The 19221-nt window shown below is 39.9% G+C and overlaps 1 protein-coding gene across 4 annotated transcripts in view; it reads left to right on the top strand.

The window, feature by feature from the left end:
* The window catches only part of ZNF407 (zinc finger protein 407), a 530536-nt gene that overhangs the window by 27795 nt on the left and 483520 nt on the right, over positions 1-19221 (top strand). For all 4 annotated transcript variants that reach the window (XR_015727572.1, XM_045790276.2, XM_087869725.1 and 1 more), the window contains exons 2-3: positions 620-5350; positions 10655-10769. Coding sequence is in view for 3 of the 4 variants with exons in the window: in XM_045790276.2 (XP_045646232.2) it covers positions 676-5350; positions 10655-10769 (4790 nt within the window). In the remaining variant the exon portion in view is untranslated. The remainder of the gene's footprint in view (positions 1-619; positions 5351-10654; positions 10770-19221) is intronic.

The raw sequence follows: 19221 nt of genomic DNA, 5'->3' as shown, positions 1-19221 counted from the left end.
GACAGTGGGAATAGGAGGGGTTTTTCATTGGCGGGAGAGTTAGAGCAGGAGTAGTGATGTGCGATGAGAATGTGCATGTTGTTAATTAGGATATATTTAGAAAAATCATGGCAAGGCTCGTCGCTGCAGGGGAAAAAAGGATGAAGCAGTTGTTTTTAAGTTTTCCACTGGGGCTTGGACTTCGGTTGGGAGACTGCGGAGGGGAAGGCCTGACTACCTGGCTTGTTTAATCTGTTTTACAGACGGGGTTTCACTGAAATGAAATTTGAAAAGACAGCTTCTCTGTTTTAAAAAAAAATTAGTAAGCTGAAGTGTACTAGTAAAGAGAATTGACTCATGGGAGTTTTTTTGCAAGCTGGCTGAGAACACTTCTTCCATCAGAGATGCCGTAGTGTTGCTTGCTGAGTCAACAGCGTGGCGATGCTGTGCCCCAGATCTGACTTCGTCCTTTTCATAAGGACTTCACGCATGGCATCAGGTTCATCTCAATATAAAGGAAATCTTGAGGCTATGATCTTTTTTTTCATTCAGTGTGTCACTTTATGTGGACTTTCGGATGAAATACGTGTGTGTGTTCTCTATGTTCAGAGGTTTAACAACGTGTTTATTTTCTGCGCAGGTTATGAGTGCCGAGTGAGCCGCCCTGGCAGAAGAAACATTGTCAGCACGGTACTGATGATGGATACTGAGAAGAAGCCAGAGAACGATGAGGATGAAAACAGAAACAAAGAAGCAAGAGACTCGAGAAATTCTTCATCTCATGATGTAGATTGTGGGCCTGTATTTGATGTGATAGCAAATTCCTCAGAGAATTCCACCAGCAAAAGAGGCTTTTCAGAACCCTCACACTGTGGCAGTGTCACTTTGGTGGAAGATGGAAACAGACATGCTTCCAAGCGAATGAAATTATCAGCCGAGGCAGAGCACCTCAAGCCTGAAGAGCAGGGCGTTCCCGGGCTAGAAACTTCTGAGAGCACAGTCCCACAAGTGCATATCCCGTTAGGTGAGACAGCGAAGGAGACCCTCCTGAGTGAATGTCCAGAAGGAGGCACTTGTCTTCCCAATGCCTTCTCCCCTCCTTGCAATTTTAGCAGTATCGATGCTGTTTCTCTGAACACAGACCCTGAAAAAAAGTCTGCTCAGGAAATGGTTTCCCTTAATCTGGAAAGAGAATCTCCTTTCCCCCTGAAAGAGATCAGTGTTAGTTGTACCATTGGAAATGTAGATACGGTTCTCAAGTGCAACATATGTGGTCATTTGTTTTCTTCTTGCTTGGATTTGGAGAAGCACGCAGAATGCCACACGCAGCGGTCTAAGGAGCACGCGTGCTGCCACTGTAGCCACAAAGCAGAGAGCAGCGCGGCGTTACATGTGCACGTCAGACAGACACACGGGCTGCAGCAGGTCTTCTCTTGTGATCTCTGTGGCTTTCAGTGCATGGAAGAAAACCTGTTGAATGCACATTATCTTGGCAAAACTCACCTCCGGCGTCAGAATCTTGCTGCTCGTGGAGGATTTGTACAGATCTTAACAAAACAGCCCTTTCCTAAGAAACCATGTACCATGGGAACAAAAAACGTTTGTGTAAAACCCAGGGCTTCTAAACCAGTAGCAAAGACTAGTGATTCAAAAGGATTACGAAGTGTTGGAAGCAAATTTAAAGATTTCCGAGGAGGTGTTTCTAAGCAGAGTGGAGGCAGCGGCGAGCTGCTTGTTGAAATGATGCCGTCCAGGAATGCTTCATCAGAAAAAGTAGAGATTGTTGAAGAAAACATAACTTCCCTTGGTATAGCTCGAAATCCTGAAAACCAGAGTAGGAGTAAAAAGTTAGGAGTGTTGGTAAGCTCAGAGGGTCTCTTAGATAAATTGGAAGCTACCAGAAATACCCTACAGGCAACACACGGTGTCAGTGCAAGCTCGAGACCAAGACCCGAGCGAAACATCCTCACGTTGGGCAGTAGCTTCCGACGGCGAACTGGCACATTTACTTTAAAAGCCCAGGCCAAGAAAAGGTTTAATCTTTTAGGAATTAGTAAAAGAGGAACTAATGACACCCAGAGGATGTATATGAAACACTTCAGAGCCCAGGTGAAGACAAGTGAGGCAGAGTCTGTGACCAAACACGTAGAAATGAGCGGTGGTGTCCACAGTCTGTGTGTGACTTCCCCGGAAACCCCGGACCTGACGCAGGACAAAAGCTCCCATGTCGCCTGTTCCTTTGGCTCTGTGACAGTGAGGCCAGCTGCGGACCATCAGATGTGTGCTTGTACAGACTGTGGTGAAGCAGCGATAAATAGGACAGACGTGGAGAGCCATGGGGAGAGGCGCCCCGCTGGAGAGGTGAAGCTTTGCTGCCAGGTGTGTGGCTTTTCCAGCACGTCGAGGGGGGACTTGGACAAGCATGACCACCAGCATCAGCACACCACCACTGGCCTCAGGTGTCAGTGCTGTTCATTTATTTCTGAGAACGAACTAAATCTCAGAGACCACATGAAGGAAAAGCACAATATGGGTTTTCTTTGCGCTCCTTGCAATCTCTTCTTCTTGTCTGAGAAAGACATGGAAGAACACAAAACAACCGAGAAGCATATTTGTTTATTGGTTGAACCAAAGACTTCCCAGTCATTTAACAGTGATTTAGCTTTACAGGCTTTACCCTTAAGTACTTTAGAATCAGAAAATACAAAAGATCCTCTGAGTGAGTCAGGTAATGCAGCTCAGGAGGGACCTGCTAAGTCCAGGGGAAGCCAGGGGCAGGAACTAAGGCATTCAAGTAAGCCTCAGTTTCAGTGTAAGAAGTGTTTTTATAAAACTCGGTCTTCCACTGTTCTCACAAGACACATCAAGCTCCGGCATGGCCAGGACTATCACTTTCTTTGTAAAGCATGTAATCTTTATTCGCTGAGCAAGGAAGGAATGGAGAAGCACATTAAGAGAAGCAAGCATCTTGAAAACGCCAAGAAAAACAACATTGGCTTAAGTTTTGAAGAGTGTATTGAAAGGGTGTGTATAGGTGCAAATGACAAAAAAGAAGAGTTTCACATTTCTGGACACGGAAGGATTGAAGGCCACGTGGAAGGTGTGCAGTTGCAGGAGCATTCCTATCTTGAAAAGAGCCTACTGACTACCAAGGAGGCGCCACCGTCCAAAGAGGGTGAAGGAGCTTCGACCGCTGCTCCAAAGAGGGGGAGACCCAAAGGTAACATCTCGAGGACATGCTCTCATTGTGGTCTCTTGGCCTCTAGTATTACAAACCTGACTGTTCACATTCGACGAAAACACAGTCACCAGTATAGTTATTTATGCAAAGTGTGTAAGTATTATACTGTAACTAAGGGAGATATGGAGCGTCATTGTGCCACTAAGAAACATAAAGGACGTGTAGAAATAGAGGCAAACGGCAAACAGAGTTCAGATATCATTGTTGGCCCGGAAGGGGGCAACCTTGAAGCCTGTAGAAAGAATGCCGTCTCGGCAGGTTCAGATGAACTTGCTAACAGGTCAGCTGAATCAGATGCCTCCACTTCAGAAAAGCCAGTGGCAGAGCATGGAAATCCAACTCAAGTCGAAGTTGAAAATGTATTTCATCCTACAGATGGGGAAGTCAACAGTCTGCTTACTGATAAAAAGGAACAAATGTCTCTAGAACCAGAGGACCCTCTCCAGCAGGCAGACGCGTGCTCCCAGAGAGATATTACGGGTACAAGTGATAACAAGTGTGTACACTGTGATTTTAACGCTCACTCTTCTGCTTCTCTAGAACTGCACATAAAACGGAAACATACAAAAGAATTTGCTTTTTATTGCATGGCCTGTGATTACTACGCAGTGACTCGTCGAGAGATGACCAGGCATGCAGCCACAGAAAAACACAAGATGAAAAGGCAGTCTTACCTGACCTCTTCTGATGTAGAAGCAAGTTCTGCAGACGTGTCCAGAAATATCATTGTCCCTGAAGAGCAGCAGCAACAGAATTCTGAAGAATATCAGATACTTTCAGACCAGCCATCGGAAGAAATTCTGAAATCTAAAAGTACTGCTGAGTGTTGTGTTTTGGATAAGCATACTAATCTAGACACGTCTAAGGTCCTCCGTGTTCCCACCTCCGTAGAGATTGAGACTGAAGAAGAATCTAATCTCAGTGAAGATCGTTCCTTGTGTGAGACTTTGCAGCCGCCCCTGGCCAGAGATAAAGCTCTGACACCTGAGGAGATGGTGTCCCTTAATATTTCCTCTAACTGCGGCTCCGCAGGCAGATTTCAGAATGAAAATTCAGGAAGCTCAGCTGTGGATGAGGCAGCAGAGAGAGCCCACAGCACGTTGAATGACACTGGCGATGTGAGCACGCGTGGCGAGAGCGATGTCGGCCAGGCGGGGGAGAATGCAGAGAAAGCTCTTAGCAAACACGGGTGTCCTGGAGGTCTCGGGGGAGGGCACCCAGCTGAAGGCACCGTCCCCGATGTGATGACAAGGACAAGGCAGGAGCTGAACCTGGAGAGTGGTGGTCAGAACGAAGTTGGGAGTGTGCGGAGTTCAGAAGATTTGAAAGATATCCAAGAAGACCCCGTTCTGGAGAACAAGGAAATTCTGATGAATTCCCAACATGACACTAGAATTATTTTGGAAGAGAATGGTCCAGCTTCTGATAGCACAGTTGAAAGTAATGATGTTTATGAGACTATAATCAGTATTGATGACAAAGGACAGGCCATCTACAGTTTTGGCCGATTTGATTCTTCCATAATAAGGATAAAGAACTCTGAAGATGGAGAATTGTTAGACCCGTCTGAAGAGGGTCTGGTAACAACAGGTGTGAGAATTAGTGAGTTGCCCTTAAAAGATGGTGCTCAAGGTGTGAAAAAGAAGAAATCTGAAGGTAGTTCCTTCGGCGAATCCACACGAATTCGTTGCGATGATTGTGGCTTCTTAGCAGATGGTTTGAGTGGACTGAATGTTCACATAGCCATGAAACATCCTACGAAAGAGAAACACTTTCATTGTTTACTGTGCGGAAAATCGTTCTACACGGAGAGCAATCTCCATCAGCATTTGGCCAGTGCTGGTCACATGAGGAACGAACAGGCCAGTGTAGAGGAGCTTCCGGAGGGAGGGGCTACCTTTAAATGTGTCAAGTGTACAGAGCCCTTTGATTCAGAACAGAATTTATTTCTGCATATTAAAGGGCAGCATGAAGAACTGCTCCGGGAGGTGAACAAGTACATAGTGGAAGACACTGAGCAAATCAACCGCGAGAGAGAAGAAAATCAGGGAAATGTTTGCAAGTATTGCGGGAAGATGTGTCGAAGTAGCAATTCGATGGCGTTTCTAGCACACATTCGCACTCATACAGGTACGTACCCTCGCGCCAACCCCTGTTGACCTGTAAAGTGCAAACGAAGGAGAAAGTGGGGGTGTTGGTTCCCATCTGCATATGGAGTCGTGCTGGATTTGCTGGTCGGCCTTCCCCCTGGCTCACGTGACCTTACTGGGTGGCACTCTGGCCACCTGCCGCAAGTCAGTGTTGACATTTAACGTTTCCAAAGTTAATTAAGCCTTAGTGATTCCAGGGCAGGTTATTCGACAAATTTCTTTTCATTTTATCAAAAAGCCTTGCCCCTCTGATGCCTTTGTTAGAGTCCTGTCTCTTAACAGCTTTCCATTGCTTCTGAGTCCTAACTGTTTGGTTTGCCAAGGTAGCTGTTAAGTGGCACTGTGGGTTTCAGAGGATGTATTAAATGGCTTTTGAGGAATGAAATAATAAAAATTTTCTTAGAATTTTAGGGATTTAAAATTATTCATTGCCAGATGGTTTATATCAAGAAGTGTGACTCCCAGGCAACAAGATTCTACTTTCAAGGATCAAAATTAGTGAACACTTTTCAAAGTTAATATGTCCTGGGGATTTGGTTTTCATGAAGGCACAACCTGATTTAGTTTCTGTGCTCTGTCAAATGTAGTGTTCCATTTTAATGTTTAATTTGGGGTGGAAATTTTTTTAAACTTTTTTTTTTTTTTTTTGTGGAAAATGCATAAGCCACTGTTCTAAATTTATGTAAAAATTCACTGCACTGTTTCTATAAACCTGCCATACATTCTTTATTTTAAATAGACAGCTTTTCTAAATCATTGTGCTCTGCTTAGACAAGTTCTGTCTCCATGGTTGAATTTATGAGTGGATTTGAATAATAAATTCACATTTCAATGAACATATTTTCATTAAAACTGTAAGGTTTATTTTACTGTACTTTTAAATAATGGCTTATTATTAAAGCTATACTTTAAATTCATGCAGTTTTTGAAACTTAGTGCATGGTTACAAGGAGGAAGACAAAAGAGTATGAAACATTACTAGTTTAGGGAGATTAAAGATAGATAGAAGTTTTTCACTGAAGAAAGTAAGAGGGCAACCTGCAGAAGATTTATCTAGGTAAATACAAACATTGTACTCTTGGTCCCAACTCTTCATGCAGTGGAGCTATTGTTGGGTGGGGAGTAAATCCAAATACTGATTTCTTGGCATTATTAATACCTCTGTCAGTACGATGTTTGCTCACTTTATGGAGTGATCTGGCTTTTAGAAGTCAGGCTTGTTCACGTGTGTAGAAGGTATGTACTTTCTTAGCATGTCCTCTAAAGGCAGATAAAAACTGAATAAAACTAAGAGGAAGATGCTAATGGACCTCTTTTTAGAATTCTTTATGCAACTGTCTGGTCAAGACATGTTGCTTATAATTGATGTGTCCATTACTTGAATTCTCTTGTAATTATAGTCAATAAGTCTTGTAAATGTGTTAAAGCTCGCTAAAAGCATACAAATTCAAGAACAGAGTAAGGCTAATAATTTAAAATAATCAATGTAGGCATTTCAGCACTTAATTTCCCCTGTGTGTTGATAGCTGATCATTCTTAATCCATTAAGATTTATTTAGTCGTTTACAATGCAAAATAGGTTTGCACTGGTCACTTGTGCCATTTGAAAACGTCCGCTAGGTTAAGTGCAGAATGTAGTCCATTAGTCTTCCTTGACTATATGTATTAATTGCATTTAAAATCAAGTTAATGTGGATGTGAAAGTGAGGTAACTATCAATATGTGACAAAGTAACCCTACTTATATAAGTTACATCATTGATTGTAACATTTAGTAAAAGTTAGCATACTTTTTAACATCTTCTGTTGGGCTTATCAGCAAGTACATTTTTATCATGTTCCGAAGCACCCCAATCAGTCCTGCTCCTCAGAACACAGCGCCAGTCTACCATTTCAGTTTGGCAAGCCACTTTTGGGGGGATGTTGCTCTCCCGGTTTTAATCCAAGGTTTTTTTGTTTTTTGTTTTTTGCTTTTTTTTCCTTGGGGCATCTTAAAATGAATTGCTTTTCTGGTATTTTGCTTATGTCCATGAAGTAGTAATGTGGGGACTGTTATTAATGGTTAACTGGAAAAGGACTTACTCTTCCAATCCCTGTTTTCATATTTTGTGATTTACTCTATATTTTATGTCACCTTTTCTTCCCATCCTTAGCACGATAAAAGCGACACTCTAAGAAATAAATGAGTTTGGGTTTTCAAGAATTGTAGGAAAAAAGCACCCCAGAGTTTTCCTGTGCCTTTGCTTGTGTGAAGTCATCAGTATGACCAGTGTCGCCTTTCCCCTTCCCTTATTTTAGGAGTGCAGAGACAGCTGTTCATTTTCTCTCCTGCATTATTCTGTTGGTTAGAGCTTTCCTTTCATAGGACGTGGCTGGCAGATGTCATTCAACTAGAAGACTGTCGGAAGCCCTTCATTTGATGTTCTGAGCACACGGGGTCACTTGTGCTGTTTGGAAATGTTCACACACAGGGAGATAGGGAGTTGTGTGACTTCACTGAAAAAGTCTCACATGGGGGCTGGTCGTGTTTAACTTAGTATGTACCTGACAGTTCAGAAGCTGAGTCCGCTTGAGAAGAGACGGTGAGGAGAGTTGGTCTGTTGACTCCACGCCTAGTGAGAGCCTGGGCTCCACTCTGTTCACTCTTCATCTTTGCGCCCCCACTGTGTGGGTTCACTGTGTTACTCAGTGAATGAATGAGTGAAGGACGGAATGAAGTGTTCAGCCTTTAGGGAGGGTTGTGGCATTGAGGCTACTGTGGAGAAGCATTAGTTCTTTAAGACCTAAAGTTTGACTATCATTTTGTTAACGTTCATCTCACATCCACGTATGCATAGCAATTAGCTGTGAGTGATGGTGAGGAATGGCTGTTGTAGGTCTGAGTAAAGGTTTAGTTTTAAAAATCTTTGGAATTCTTTTGGTAAAATTGTAAAGTGCCAGAAAGCTCGAGGGTCTTTTTTGTTTTTTCCCTTTCAAAAAACATCAGAGGCCAGGTGAAAAGAAGAAAACCTGTGGATAATGCTGTTTCCAGGAATGGAACTAAATAATATTGACAGTTTATAATAATCACGATACACTTGCGAGAAAGACAAATTTAGATACGTGGGTTTACAAATTTTGCCTTATAAATAGTATGCCTGGATTCATTTTGGGATGTGCCTAGCAAGCTTAAAACTGGAAACATTGTTAGAAAAAAGAGGACCTTTTTTTTTTCCTTATGCAGAAAAGTATTATCTCCGCTTCCCTGGAATTTTTATGGCACAGAAAGGAGATGTTAACACAGTCTGTTTTGAATATAAGATGTGAAAAATAGTCAGGACCTCTGTGATTTCTGCACAAATGCAGTCAACAGAATAACTCATTTATGTGTTGTCAACACACTAGCAGTGAGGAACTAGAGCTTTCCACCAAAGAGCCACGTAGAGTAACTTGAAAGGTTCTCACCCAGCCCCTGTGGCACCTGTGCTCACACAGGAGGGACTCATCACAGTGGCAGTGCAGTGGGAGCATGACGAAAACCTAGATCCACAGGAGATTTGAAATGCTTTCACCCAAACTAATGCAAATGTTGAGAGCTTTATTTTCTTTGGTTGGAGTCCTGATGTTATTGTTAATTAATAATTTCCTAATTGCCTTATTACCTTTAATGCATTTCAATTTAAAGTGCAGGTAATCTGGTTCTTCTCACTCTTTCCTTTTCTATGTCCTTTTATAGAATTCTGTGTCGAGATGAGATGTTTCCAGATAGTGATAGGCTTAGTTTTATCAGAATCATTTAAATAAACTGTAGTTTCTAATGTGATTGATAGAATGTGATTGCTGTAAGCTGCAGCCTCAACCTGCTTTTGACATTTAAACATATAAAGCTGACTAGATATAACCATTCAGGTGCTAAATATATTTTACATCTACTTCTAACAGTAGAAATGGAGGTATTAAGAGATCTGGCTTCATTGTCATTGAACTGTGAAATATTCAACCTTGTCTGCCCGTGCTTAGTCCTGTTGACTTTTTTATTTCTGTTAGAAGATTAAAATTAAATGCTTCACTTTTTTTGTCAGCTTTTGGGAATTAAATTGAAATTTAAGACTCTAAAATTTTTTACTGAGTGCTTCAATTTCAACAAAGTATTCTTGGAGGATTATTTTTTTCAAGGGCACTGCACAAAGGTTCATTGATCAAATATGATTTATTGCAATTTTTTTATTTGAGCTCTTTTTGTATATTTATTGAAGTTCACATATATCATATTCTGTCTATATTAGAAGAGGTATTTCACCAAATAGGTACTAAACGTGATACGAAAGATCTGGAAATGGAAACATATTGTACTGATTTTAGACTGTGATTTTTATGATTTTGATTTATTTATTTGAGGATTCAGTGGTTAGAAAATTGAAAAATGGTATATACATGATGCGCTTAAAGGAATGTTGCTTCTCATTAATGTGGGTACTGATTATCCGTTAGTAACTATGTTCCAGTTACATTCTATCTGTTCCTGACAGTAGGTTTGTCAATGCTGGAATTATTTTGTTTTCTCATATTTGAGTATAGGTTAATCTTTGTGAAATTAAAAAAAAAATTGTGGTACTGTGCTTTTTATGTTGAAATACTTGTTCTTGAAATCAATAAATAAAGTGTCAGTACTGCTGGTTTGCAGAATCATCACAGATTTTTGACTATAAAATGATCATAAAAGCAAATAATTTATCCATTGTATAGTCTTACATTGTGTGCTATTAAAATACTAGTGTAGTGAATCATTTGGGAAAAATGTCAGAAAAAAAATCTGAAATGCCGTTCTTAATGTGAGTAAAATCAAAGCTGCAGAAATATGAAGAAAGGAGGTGGCCACTGAGAAATTTATTTGATGATAAATATACTTTACAAAATACCCGCTACTCTGTATGCATGTGTTTTTATAATGCTCCTTTTTAAATGTTAAATGACTTTAAAAGATATTTTTGCAAATCATTCGAAAAATATTTAAAATTATTTAGCTCATCTTACCTACTTAGTACTGCTTAACTGTATCACTTTTGACTTTAAATCTTAAAAATGTTATTGAAAGTTAGGAACACTCACTGAAACATTAAAGTCTTCTTGGTGGAATAATTATGGAATGCAGGTCTATTCAAGTTAGAAAGGAATGCAGGTATTCCATTTTGGGGCCAGAGATTTCTAAACAGATGAAAAGTATGATTTAAGATCTAGGCCTCTTTTTAAACTATCAGTAATGTATTATTCAAATTCAAATCATATTTTATGTTAAATTTACTTAGGATCAAAACCATTCAAGTGCAAGATATGCCATTTTGCAACAGCTCAGCTTGGCGATGCCAGAAACCATGTCAAAAGGCACCTTGGGATGAGGGAATACAAGTGTCACGTCTGTGGGTGAGTAAATTGAAACCATCTCTACCGTGGTGAACCAGGAAGCATGTGCAGGATAGCCATTGTTTCAGAATTCAAAACTGATATGAGTAAGAGTGGCTAAAATTATGCATGCGTATCCTCCTTTCCATTGTTATGGTAAATTCCTTAAATACAGTTATGACATTCTTCTCCCACTTCTAATCCTCTACTGAAGATGAGCAATTTTATGGGCTACAAGGTCAATTTGAACCTGTAATCTGTAAATTGACTAAATTATAGGATGTTCATTCACATTGCCAGGGAGAACTGTAAATTCCATTTAAAGACATAAAAAAAAATACATAATACAGCTTTAGGAGTGTATATGTATGTATGTTTTTTCTTTCTTTTGCTATACTGCTTTCATTTTAATCAGATTAAAGGCTCTTTGGATAGACTGGACATACTCCATAAGGAGAAAGGCAGAAAAAGATTTAATTTTGGACAACTGGTTACTGATTGTTACAGAGATGAAGCTTAAATCAGCAGTGCATAACGTGTGTTTTTGTGTAACTTTATTTCAAAACTTGTTGTTTTCCATTTTTAGTTAACAGCTCTTCCTCTAAAGAACCATTCACGGTGTTAAACTGTCACTCAGATGTGTTGGGTTTAATAGGAAGCACTGAGATGCCTTAATGCACAACTAATTAATTTAGCAGAAATGTTTAAAAGGTTTTAAAATGCCGTGACATCTATGGTATATCATAGGACATTGAGAGCTGGTTTTTAATACCCTACCTCTGATTAAAAACATATTTTAATGCTATTAATCTAGAGAAATTAACGAGTAAGCGCATCATCTGAAAACACTTTCTGTGGAACCTGAGAACCCTGCAGTTTTTGTGGCTGGTTCCCTAAGTACTGCGGGTTCAGTTCAGTTATGCAGTGTGCACACGTTAGGGTAGGTTTCCTTTTTTAGGGGAAGGTTCTTCTGGTTGGCACTACCGAGTAAATATCTTTTAAAGTCAAAATCAGCTCCTGTCTTTTGTTGGACAGTACATTTCATTCCAGGATGCCGTTGCATTTTTTGACCCTTAAGATAGTTTTACAGATAACTTCACAAGCAGTTTTATTAACCGTGGTCTGTGATTTATTCATTGGCAGAATTGATGGTTCAGTGAGTTGCAGCTAAAGTAAATGAAGATGAACCTTTGCCCTAAAGCCCCCGGAAGATCAGTGGGAGAATGAGTTTTGTTGCTACTGATTTTAGCTGCGAGGGTCGAGTGCCAAATGGTTCAGTTTAATTGCTCTAGGTCTTGGAATTTTAAAAGATACCTCATTTATTGTTTTTTTACCATATGAGTTATAGGAAAGAGGAAGGGCCTGACTCCAGCGGACATTTGCTGTTAGGGGGCAATCAGCAGTTTCTTCCTCATTTCTTCAAAATAATTAAGCGGCTTTTGCAAGCTCTATTATTAGAAATCTAATTCCATCCTTTTTTTTTTTTTTTTAATTAGGGTTACTAAGTCTGGGGAAGGAGAAGAAGAAAGTTTATCAGAGAACAGTTTCTGGCATAGGTGGCATCCAAAACAATACACGATCGATTGGCTTTGATGGTCCGGTTTAAATAGTGCGCACTTTGCTTAGCTCACTGCTTACCACACACCACTGAAGTGTTAAGTGGTTTACATACTTGATTCCCAAGATAAAGAATTATAAATACAGAGAGATATATTGAGTTTCATACTGCTGTCCTGGAAGTCTCCATGTGTATGTGCATAGAGAAAGCAATCTAGATTTCAAAATCGTACCTTTTAACATTATGGTAGTCATTTAATTTTACTTGACTTTGAAATAATAGTTCTCTTAATTTTTTTAAGTGAAATTTGATTTAAAGGTGATATAATAATTTCCATAGGGTAGATATTTTCACAGTGGAGCTTCAGAACTTTTGTTCTGAAGAATTGCAGTAGATTGAAGAAGGCCTTTTGGTCTCTGGAGTTGAAACAGAACAATAATGAGTTAGAATCCTTTAATGGTAAAGAAAAAGTACCATAGGGCATCTGTATTTCGTGTGTTTTGAAGGGATAGGGCAATATGTAGGTTAAAAGCTAAAGTGAGAAACATAGAAGAAAGCAAGAATTGGCTATCAGGTTAGTGGCGGTAGAGAGCATTGGTACATTAACATTAGTGACAATGTCAATTCATTATCATTGATGGCTAAATAATCCTAGAAATGCTCAGTGGACCTATTAGTTCCTGAGCATAAGCAGCTCATGCTGCGTTTCTTCATTAGCTTTCATTGCTATAAATTTTACCTTTTAAAAAAATCATGCTTTAAAAGGTGACGTGATCTTTCAGGAACATTAACTCTATAATTTTGTCACAAACAGAAGGTCCTGCACTGTGTTTTTCTTTCTGCAGTAGTCAGTACCTTCATCTCTGCCCCTTAGGATTTTATGAATAACCTTTCATTACCTGAGTTGTAAGAGAGAAACTGTTTTCAAAGAGTTCTGATTGAGTAATAATGTATAGAAATAACGGAGCAGGCACATTTTAAAAATGAAATTATTGCTCACACTGTTGTATTATTTTGTCTTAGTAACCTCTTGCTTTTCTTGGAAAAAACTCATATTTTATAGGGAAATTGATGAAAATGACAGTACGTTTTGTTGAACTGAGCTCAGTGTTAATGGTTTAGGTTACTTGTAACTGACTTGTTTTTCTTATCTTTATATAAGAAGGTTGTGGGTGCTCATCAGATATGTATCCTGACTACTTCTACTGAGGCTGAGTTTGACTTGCGCATTAGCTACTCCCTTGACAAAGATTTGCCTTGTAAACTTTTACTTCAGGTGTTTGGACCCACACTCATTTTCTTTTATCTTAAAATCGAGCTTAAAGATTCATTTTCTCCACTTCATCTGCAACAAATCCTAGCTGCAGTATATCATGGATGTAAGTTAGTCTGTAACGCAGTTGAATGTGTTAGGTGTCTAATTCCTGCCAGGTACCTAGGGTTCAGAATTCAGGATTTCACTTTCGTGTACCCATGCTTTATGTGTTCATGTTGCAGTGAAAATTTCAGATATGTGTTGCTTTGCAATTCCTGTTTTAAGAACCTGTTATTGATAACTTCATTTAAAAACCTTTGATTTTACTTTCACTTTTAAGAGGAGCAGTTTTTGAAGAGTACAGTTTCCTAATGTTTTTCTTATAGCTGAATGTGATCTCAGCAGGAATTTTATACAGTATAGGTGTGTTTATAGTGAGCACTTAATGGGCAGTTTATATGAACATGTGCTGTGGGTCTGATGTGGGGCTAGTGGGGTGAGGATAAGAAATAAGAGAAAGCATCTCGATACAGAAGTTAATAATTTTCTTGGGAACATATGCTTAAAAATAGGTTAAACACATATTTTTACTGAATCAATGATCTCTACCTTTGACTACTAAAAAAATAATTTGAAATCTCAGTGGCTTACGGACACCGTGTTTTGTTAGATCTATTTAAATGTAATTTTCTCTGTGTCTGTGTGTGTACATCCACGTAATAGTATATGCAGTACTATCAGCAGTAAATAATACTGATGCAATGCTGGTTCTGCTCTTCACCTTAACGTTCACTTCTTCTGTTGATCTCTTGGTGTCATGAGGTTGTTCATCTCCTATTTATTATTCCCATTGTACAGATGGTGGACTTGAGATTAAAAGCATTTTTAGTGATGGACTCAAATTATGCACTAGTAATGGTAGACCGCTGTTTTCCTTCCTTTTAACTGTCCCTTTTTTAAAAAAAAATTCTCTGCTTTTTGCAATATCTGTTATTTTGGTTACTGACTTTAATTTGTACTTGTTTTTTTCTCTCTAGGCTGTTCTCATCAGAATGTAATAACTGTAACTTACCTCCTTCCAGCCCCTAGCCACTTCTGTTTTCTGCTTTTAAAAAGTTGCTTGCACGGTATTTTCCTTTAACATTGTGGTATTCAGTCTGTTTTTGTATCTCTTTCTCTGTTTCACTTTTCTCACATTAGAGCGTTGTTTTAAATAATTTTATTACTCTTCTCCATTGTTCTTTATGTGTTGATAATTTATTGCACTTGAGTGATTACAAATTGAACATGCTATAATGGAATTAGGTGCCTAGACAGATGAAGATAGTATTGTCTTTTCATTAGGACAAGAGGGGTAAAAATTGATGAGCTTAGGTTACTGTTTTTGTTTTTCATGACCAGTTACTTAAAAAAAGAAAGAGTGAAAGAGAGAGTTAGTAGCAGACTAGTAAGTGGCCTGCGATTTGCGAAAGCCTCACAGCTGCCAGCTGACGGCTGCATGCAGCTCCGCACAGAGACACCAGGACGCCGGGTCTGGGGATCCTGTTATTTTTCTGATTGACTTCCCTGTGTCTGGTCTTGAATCTTGTGTGTAGAGTTAAGTAGTTGAGTAGAACTTACCTAATCGGGAGAGAATAAGGGCATTTTCTCAATCCGTCACCTCTGGGTTCATGGAAAGATTCTAGACATTTTCTATTGTGTATTCATGTGCTTATGAGCTGTTTATTCTAATTTGGTTTAAGAAACCTTAAATAGAAAGTTACTAATGCAGTGAAACTCTTTTTGTGTGTGTGTGTGGCATTACCTAGTTTTTGTGCATTAGAAGGGATCTCTGTGTAGATGATTATAATGTCACTTTCTGACCTTTGCAGCTTGAATAATTGTAAATCATTGCTTCATAATGTGTCAGAGAATGTCTGTACTAGGCAATTAAATGGCAGAATATAATAGACCAAATTATTGCCTGTCATGTTTTCAACAACACAGTTAGTATTTGAGTTACACTTAATCATTACGTGCATTAGCAACTTCATTGGAATCCAGCTTCAGGCTGAGCATGAAATACATTACATTATTTAAACCTCTAATGGTACAAGTCATTTATTTGTGTTGAAGTGTGCAACATGCAGAGTTTCATAAAGCAGGGAACACTTGAGAGCTTAATTTATCCAAATCAAAGTCTAAATGCAGATAAACACAAGTGGCAAAAATTAGTAATTTTTATAGGCTGGAAATATTTAAAAATACATGGTTGTGGGTAATTGTAGGCAGCAGGAATAAATTAAAATCACTATTTTTAGTCTGTTCTGAGAACTAAAGCTGTGTATACCTAAATCATTAAAAGCACCCTGGAATTGCATTTTTAGCTGAACAATTAATTACACCCATCATATCTACAGATGTATCCAAATAAAATAAGCATTTGGTTCAGCTGATTGTTTTGGCTAAAGAGATATAGATAGAAAAAGTTTGTTTTATGTTGTGGCATGAATTATGCTTATAACAGTGTAAAATACAGCATCTCAGTTTTGTAAAAAATTTAAATTAACATTCAAATACTCATTATAAAGGGTATATTACATATTTTATCTATATAATATTTTAAAGCTTTTTGTTTAATGATATATTTTTGCCTTTAGTTTGAAATTTAGAAATGCCACATAGTGATTACTGTCTCTCTTCCTGTCAGTGAGGAATACAAAATTAACATTGTTGGTTTATCCCTCTGGTGCTCAAGTCCTTGAAATACCATTTAGTGAATGAACATTGTTTTATATATTTAATATACAAATCACTTTGTAATCTGAACGTGTAAAAGATATCTTAGTTATAATATTAAAATAAAAAGCACTCTTTCTCAGATACGATTCTGAGGTGTTTTACAGTGAACTCTTGTAAATCCAGGAGAGACCTGGGGTAAGATTAGGACAGTGGTGGAGAGACAGGAGGAGGCTGTGGCCCCTGTCTCCTCACAGTGGGGGGGCTTTGCCACCACCACACCCTATTCTCCATGTTATAATAGTGTTTTCTTGAAATTTTGTCATGGAAGAGTGAGGCATAGGTTTATTTCAAGGCAGTATGTATGATCAGTCTGTAACAAAGTAGAGCACATTGTCATGTCTTGGTGTTGTAGTTGAAAACATTGGCCTCTCTAAGATCTTTTCCAGTGAAAAATTCGTATCTCAGTGACATAAGTCATTTTTGCTTTATTTTTATTTTAAAATGATTTTGTGGTGATTTTAAAATCCAGTTGTGGAATCTTAGGGTTCTTTAGCTCTCCTGATGCATACAGTGGAATATGGGGAGGGGTGGGGGAGCCAGTCCTTTGGGTTTCCTTTGCCTGTCCTATGATTTGTGTGTGTGTGTGGGGGGGTGGGAGTGGGGAGATGGTTAACCTGTTTTTTCCTTCCCTCTTCCTGCTCATGTGTTTCTGAAAGTCATTTACTTTCTGGAGGGTTTTGGTCTTTGATTTGTCTAATACTGAATATAGGAGGTGTTGGAAATGTAGATAAGAGGGAAGCATAGCCACTGATTCAGGGACTCATTTGTTTCCCATTGGGCGCATTCTGGAGAGTTTCCTCTCCGTGCAGACCCAGTGACCAGCCCGTGCAGGGGCCTTGCAGTCATGTGCTCTGAGGAAGAGGAACAGACAGGAAAAGGGACACACTGTAGGAGTAAGAACAAGGACAGTGGTCTGTGGGGAGTGCTTGGGAGCAGCAGGAAATGCTTCCTTTAGAGGTTATGTTTGAGTTGGGCCTTAAAGGATGAGGAGGTATTTACAAGGCTAATTTGGACATTTTTAGTAGATGGAGCAAAAGAGCAAAAGTAGTGAAGAATAGAATAGCACGCCATATTAACACTGCAGGAAATTCCTGGAGTATAAGCGGCTGGTGGCGTGAATTGGAGGATTTAAAAAAATATTGAATACACATTTATGGAACATCACTATGTGCCAGTGCACATAGTCTATAGAGTTAGAAAGCTCAACATAATATGTGCTTCAGATGGATGGAGAAAACTCAGGTAAAGAAAGAAATGTCCACGGCTCGCTGGACCAATGCCCAGAGTTACATTTCATCGGATAGCTAGCATTCGATATGCGGGTGAGTGGGAGTTAGTTAGATAGCCAGGGGCAGCCCATTCGAGGCAGGGCTTGGGGATGTTCGAGAAGGAGCATGGTGTGTTGGGTACCCGAGAGGACTTTAGCTCTGCCAAGGTGAGATTGTGAAGCAAGTAGCATAGCCTGGGCAGCTGGGCGAGGCAGGCCAGGCCAGGCCACAGGCCCGTGCCATGTGGCAGTGTTGAATGGTGGCCTTGCCCACTGCTTTCTGCCACTCCTTGACTTGTCTGGTTTCTTACAGTTTTCTGGACTGTGAATAGATAGGGGAAGGAGGAGGTGTAGAGCTTGCTGGGAAGGTAGTCACTGCTGCAGAATCGAGGGGCCTGGGAATTGGCTGCAAAGTGATTTTTATGAGAATTTCACTGTTTGTAATTTTAATTAGGGATGCTTTTGATTGTGAATAATTGTAATGAAAACAGGTTGATACCGGTTCCGTATAACCTAAGGCAGCGTAGTTCCAAATAATAATTATAAGGACATATAATTATGTGGCCATGCTCCAGACATCCATGTGTAGCTAGGATGTCGGACATGGGTGTGTTTCCGTGTGTTTCCGCCTGCAGTTCATGAGGCTGGGCAACGGAAGCTGGGGTGGAACATCGTCAGTCTGAAGATACATACTGAGTAATGTGCACTCTTGTGCTACGTCGTCGTCCTCGAGTGCTTTCCTCATTTCCAAGCCCATGAACAGTTCAGGTGCCCCTGGGCTCTGGCTCCATGTCCTCTGCTCCCCGTCGGCCCTGGAGCCCTCTGCTCCCCCTTGGCCCTGGAGCCCTCTACTCCCCTTGCTGCCTTTGTTCTAGCGTTTAGGCAAGAATGAGCACAGAGTCTTTGTTACCTAACTCCCAGAGTGCCAAGGAACAACAACAGTTCCAAGCACATCCAATGCTACTCTCTAGACCGAGGAATTTTTGGAATACTGTTTTTGTAATGCTGTTTCCATTCAGTTTTGGAAAGCCCTGTTTGCTGTTGAGGCACTATAGGAAGATACCGAGCTGGACCAAAGGATGGTTGTTTTGAAGGACTGACAGAGAGTTAGTTAACATCAGAACTACACTGTTAGGTTTACGTGTGGTTCTTGAGGAGCTGGGAGATCCTTCCTATAATATCTGCCTAATAAGATCTTCCTCCCTAATCTATTTTAAAAGTGCTGCTGTAAATGAAAGAAGCCAGAATGGTCTCATGTTGCTAACACATCTGGTAACTCTCACCATCGTATTAGTGAGTGAGCACGCGTGTTTAATATTATGGCCTGCAGTGCCTCAGAACATACATTTGCACTGGTCTGGACACTTGCAGTGTGGTTACATTGCAGTATCGCCACTGGAGTTTGTTTCGAAAGTAAGGTTTTAGGACCCACACTGTGGTCTGGTCTCATCCATCTGGGGGACAGATGAAACAGTTCAGGTCAGGGTCTTAAGTGACTTCCGGCAAGTGGAGACGAGAACCCAGGACTCCTGACTCTGGGGTTGACATTGTTTCTGGTTATGCCACTGGCCTCCTTCCTGTTTAGTTTGAGTTCATCTCCTATTCTCTGGTT

Source organism: Ursus americanus, chromosome 19 (genome assembly GCF_024610735.1).
Source record: "Ursus americanus isolate L20-20 chromosome 19, mUrsAme1.1.p, whole genome shotgun sequence".
Taxonomy (NCBI): Eukaryota; Metazoa; Chordata; class Mammalia; order Carnivora; family Ursidae; genus Ursus; species Ursus americanus.
This window is presented reverse-complemented; position numbering and strand designations above follow the sequence as displayed.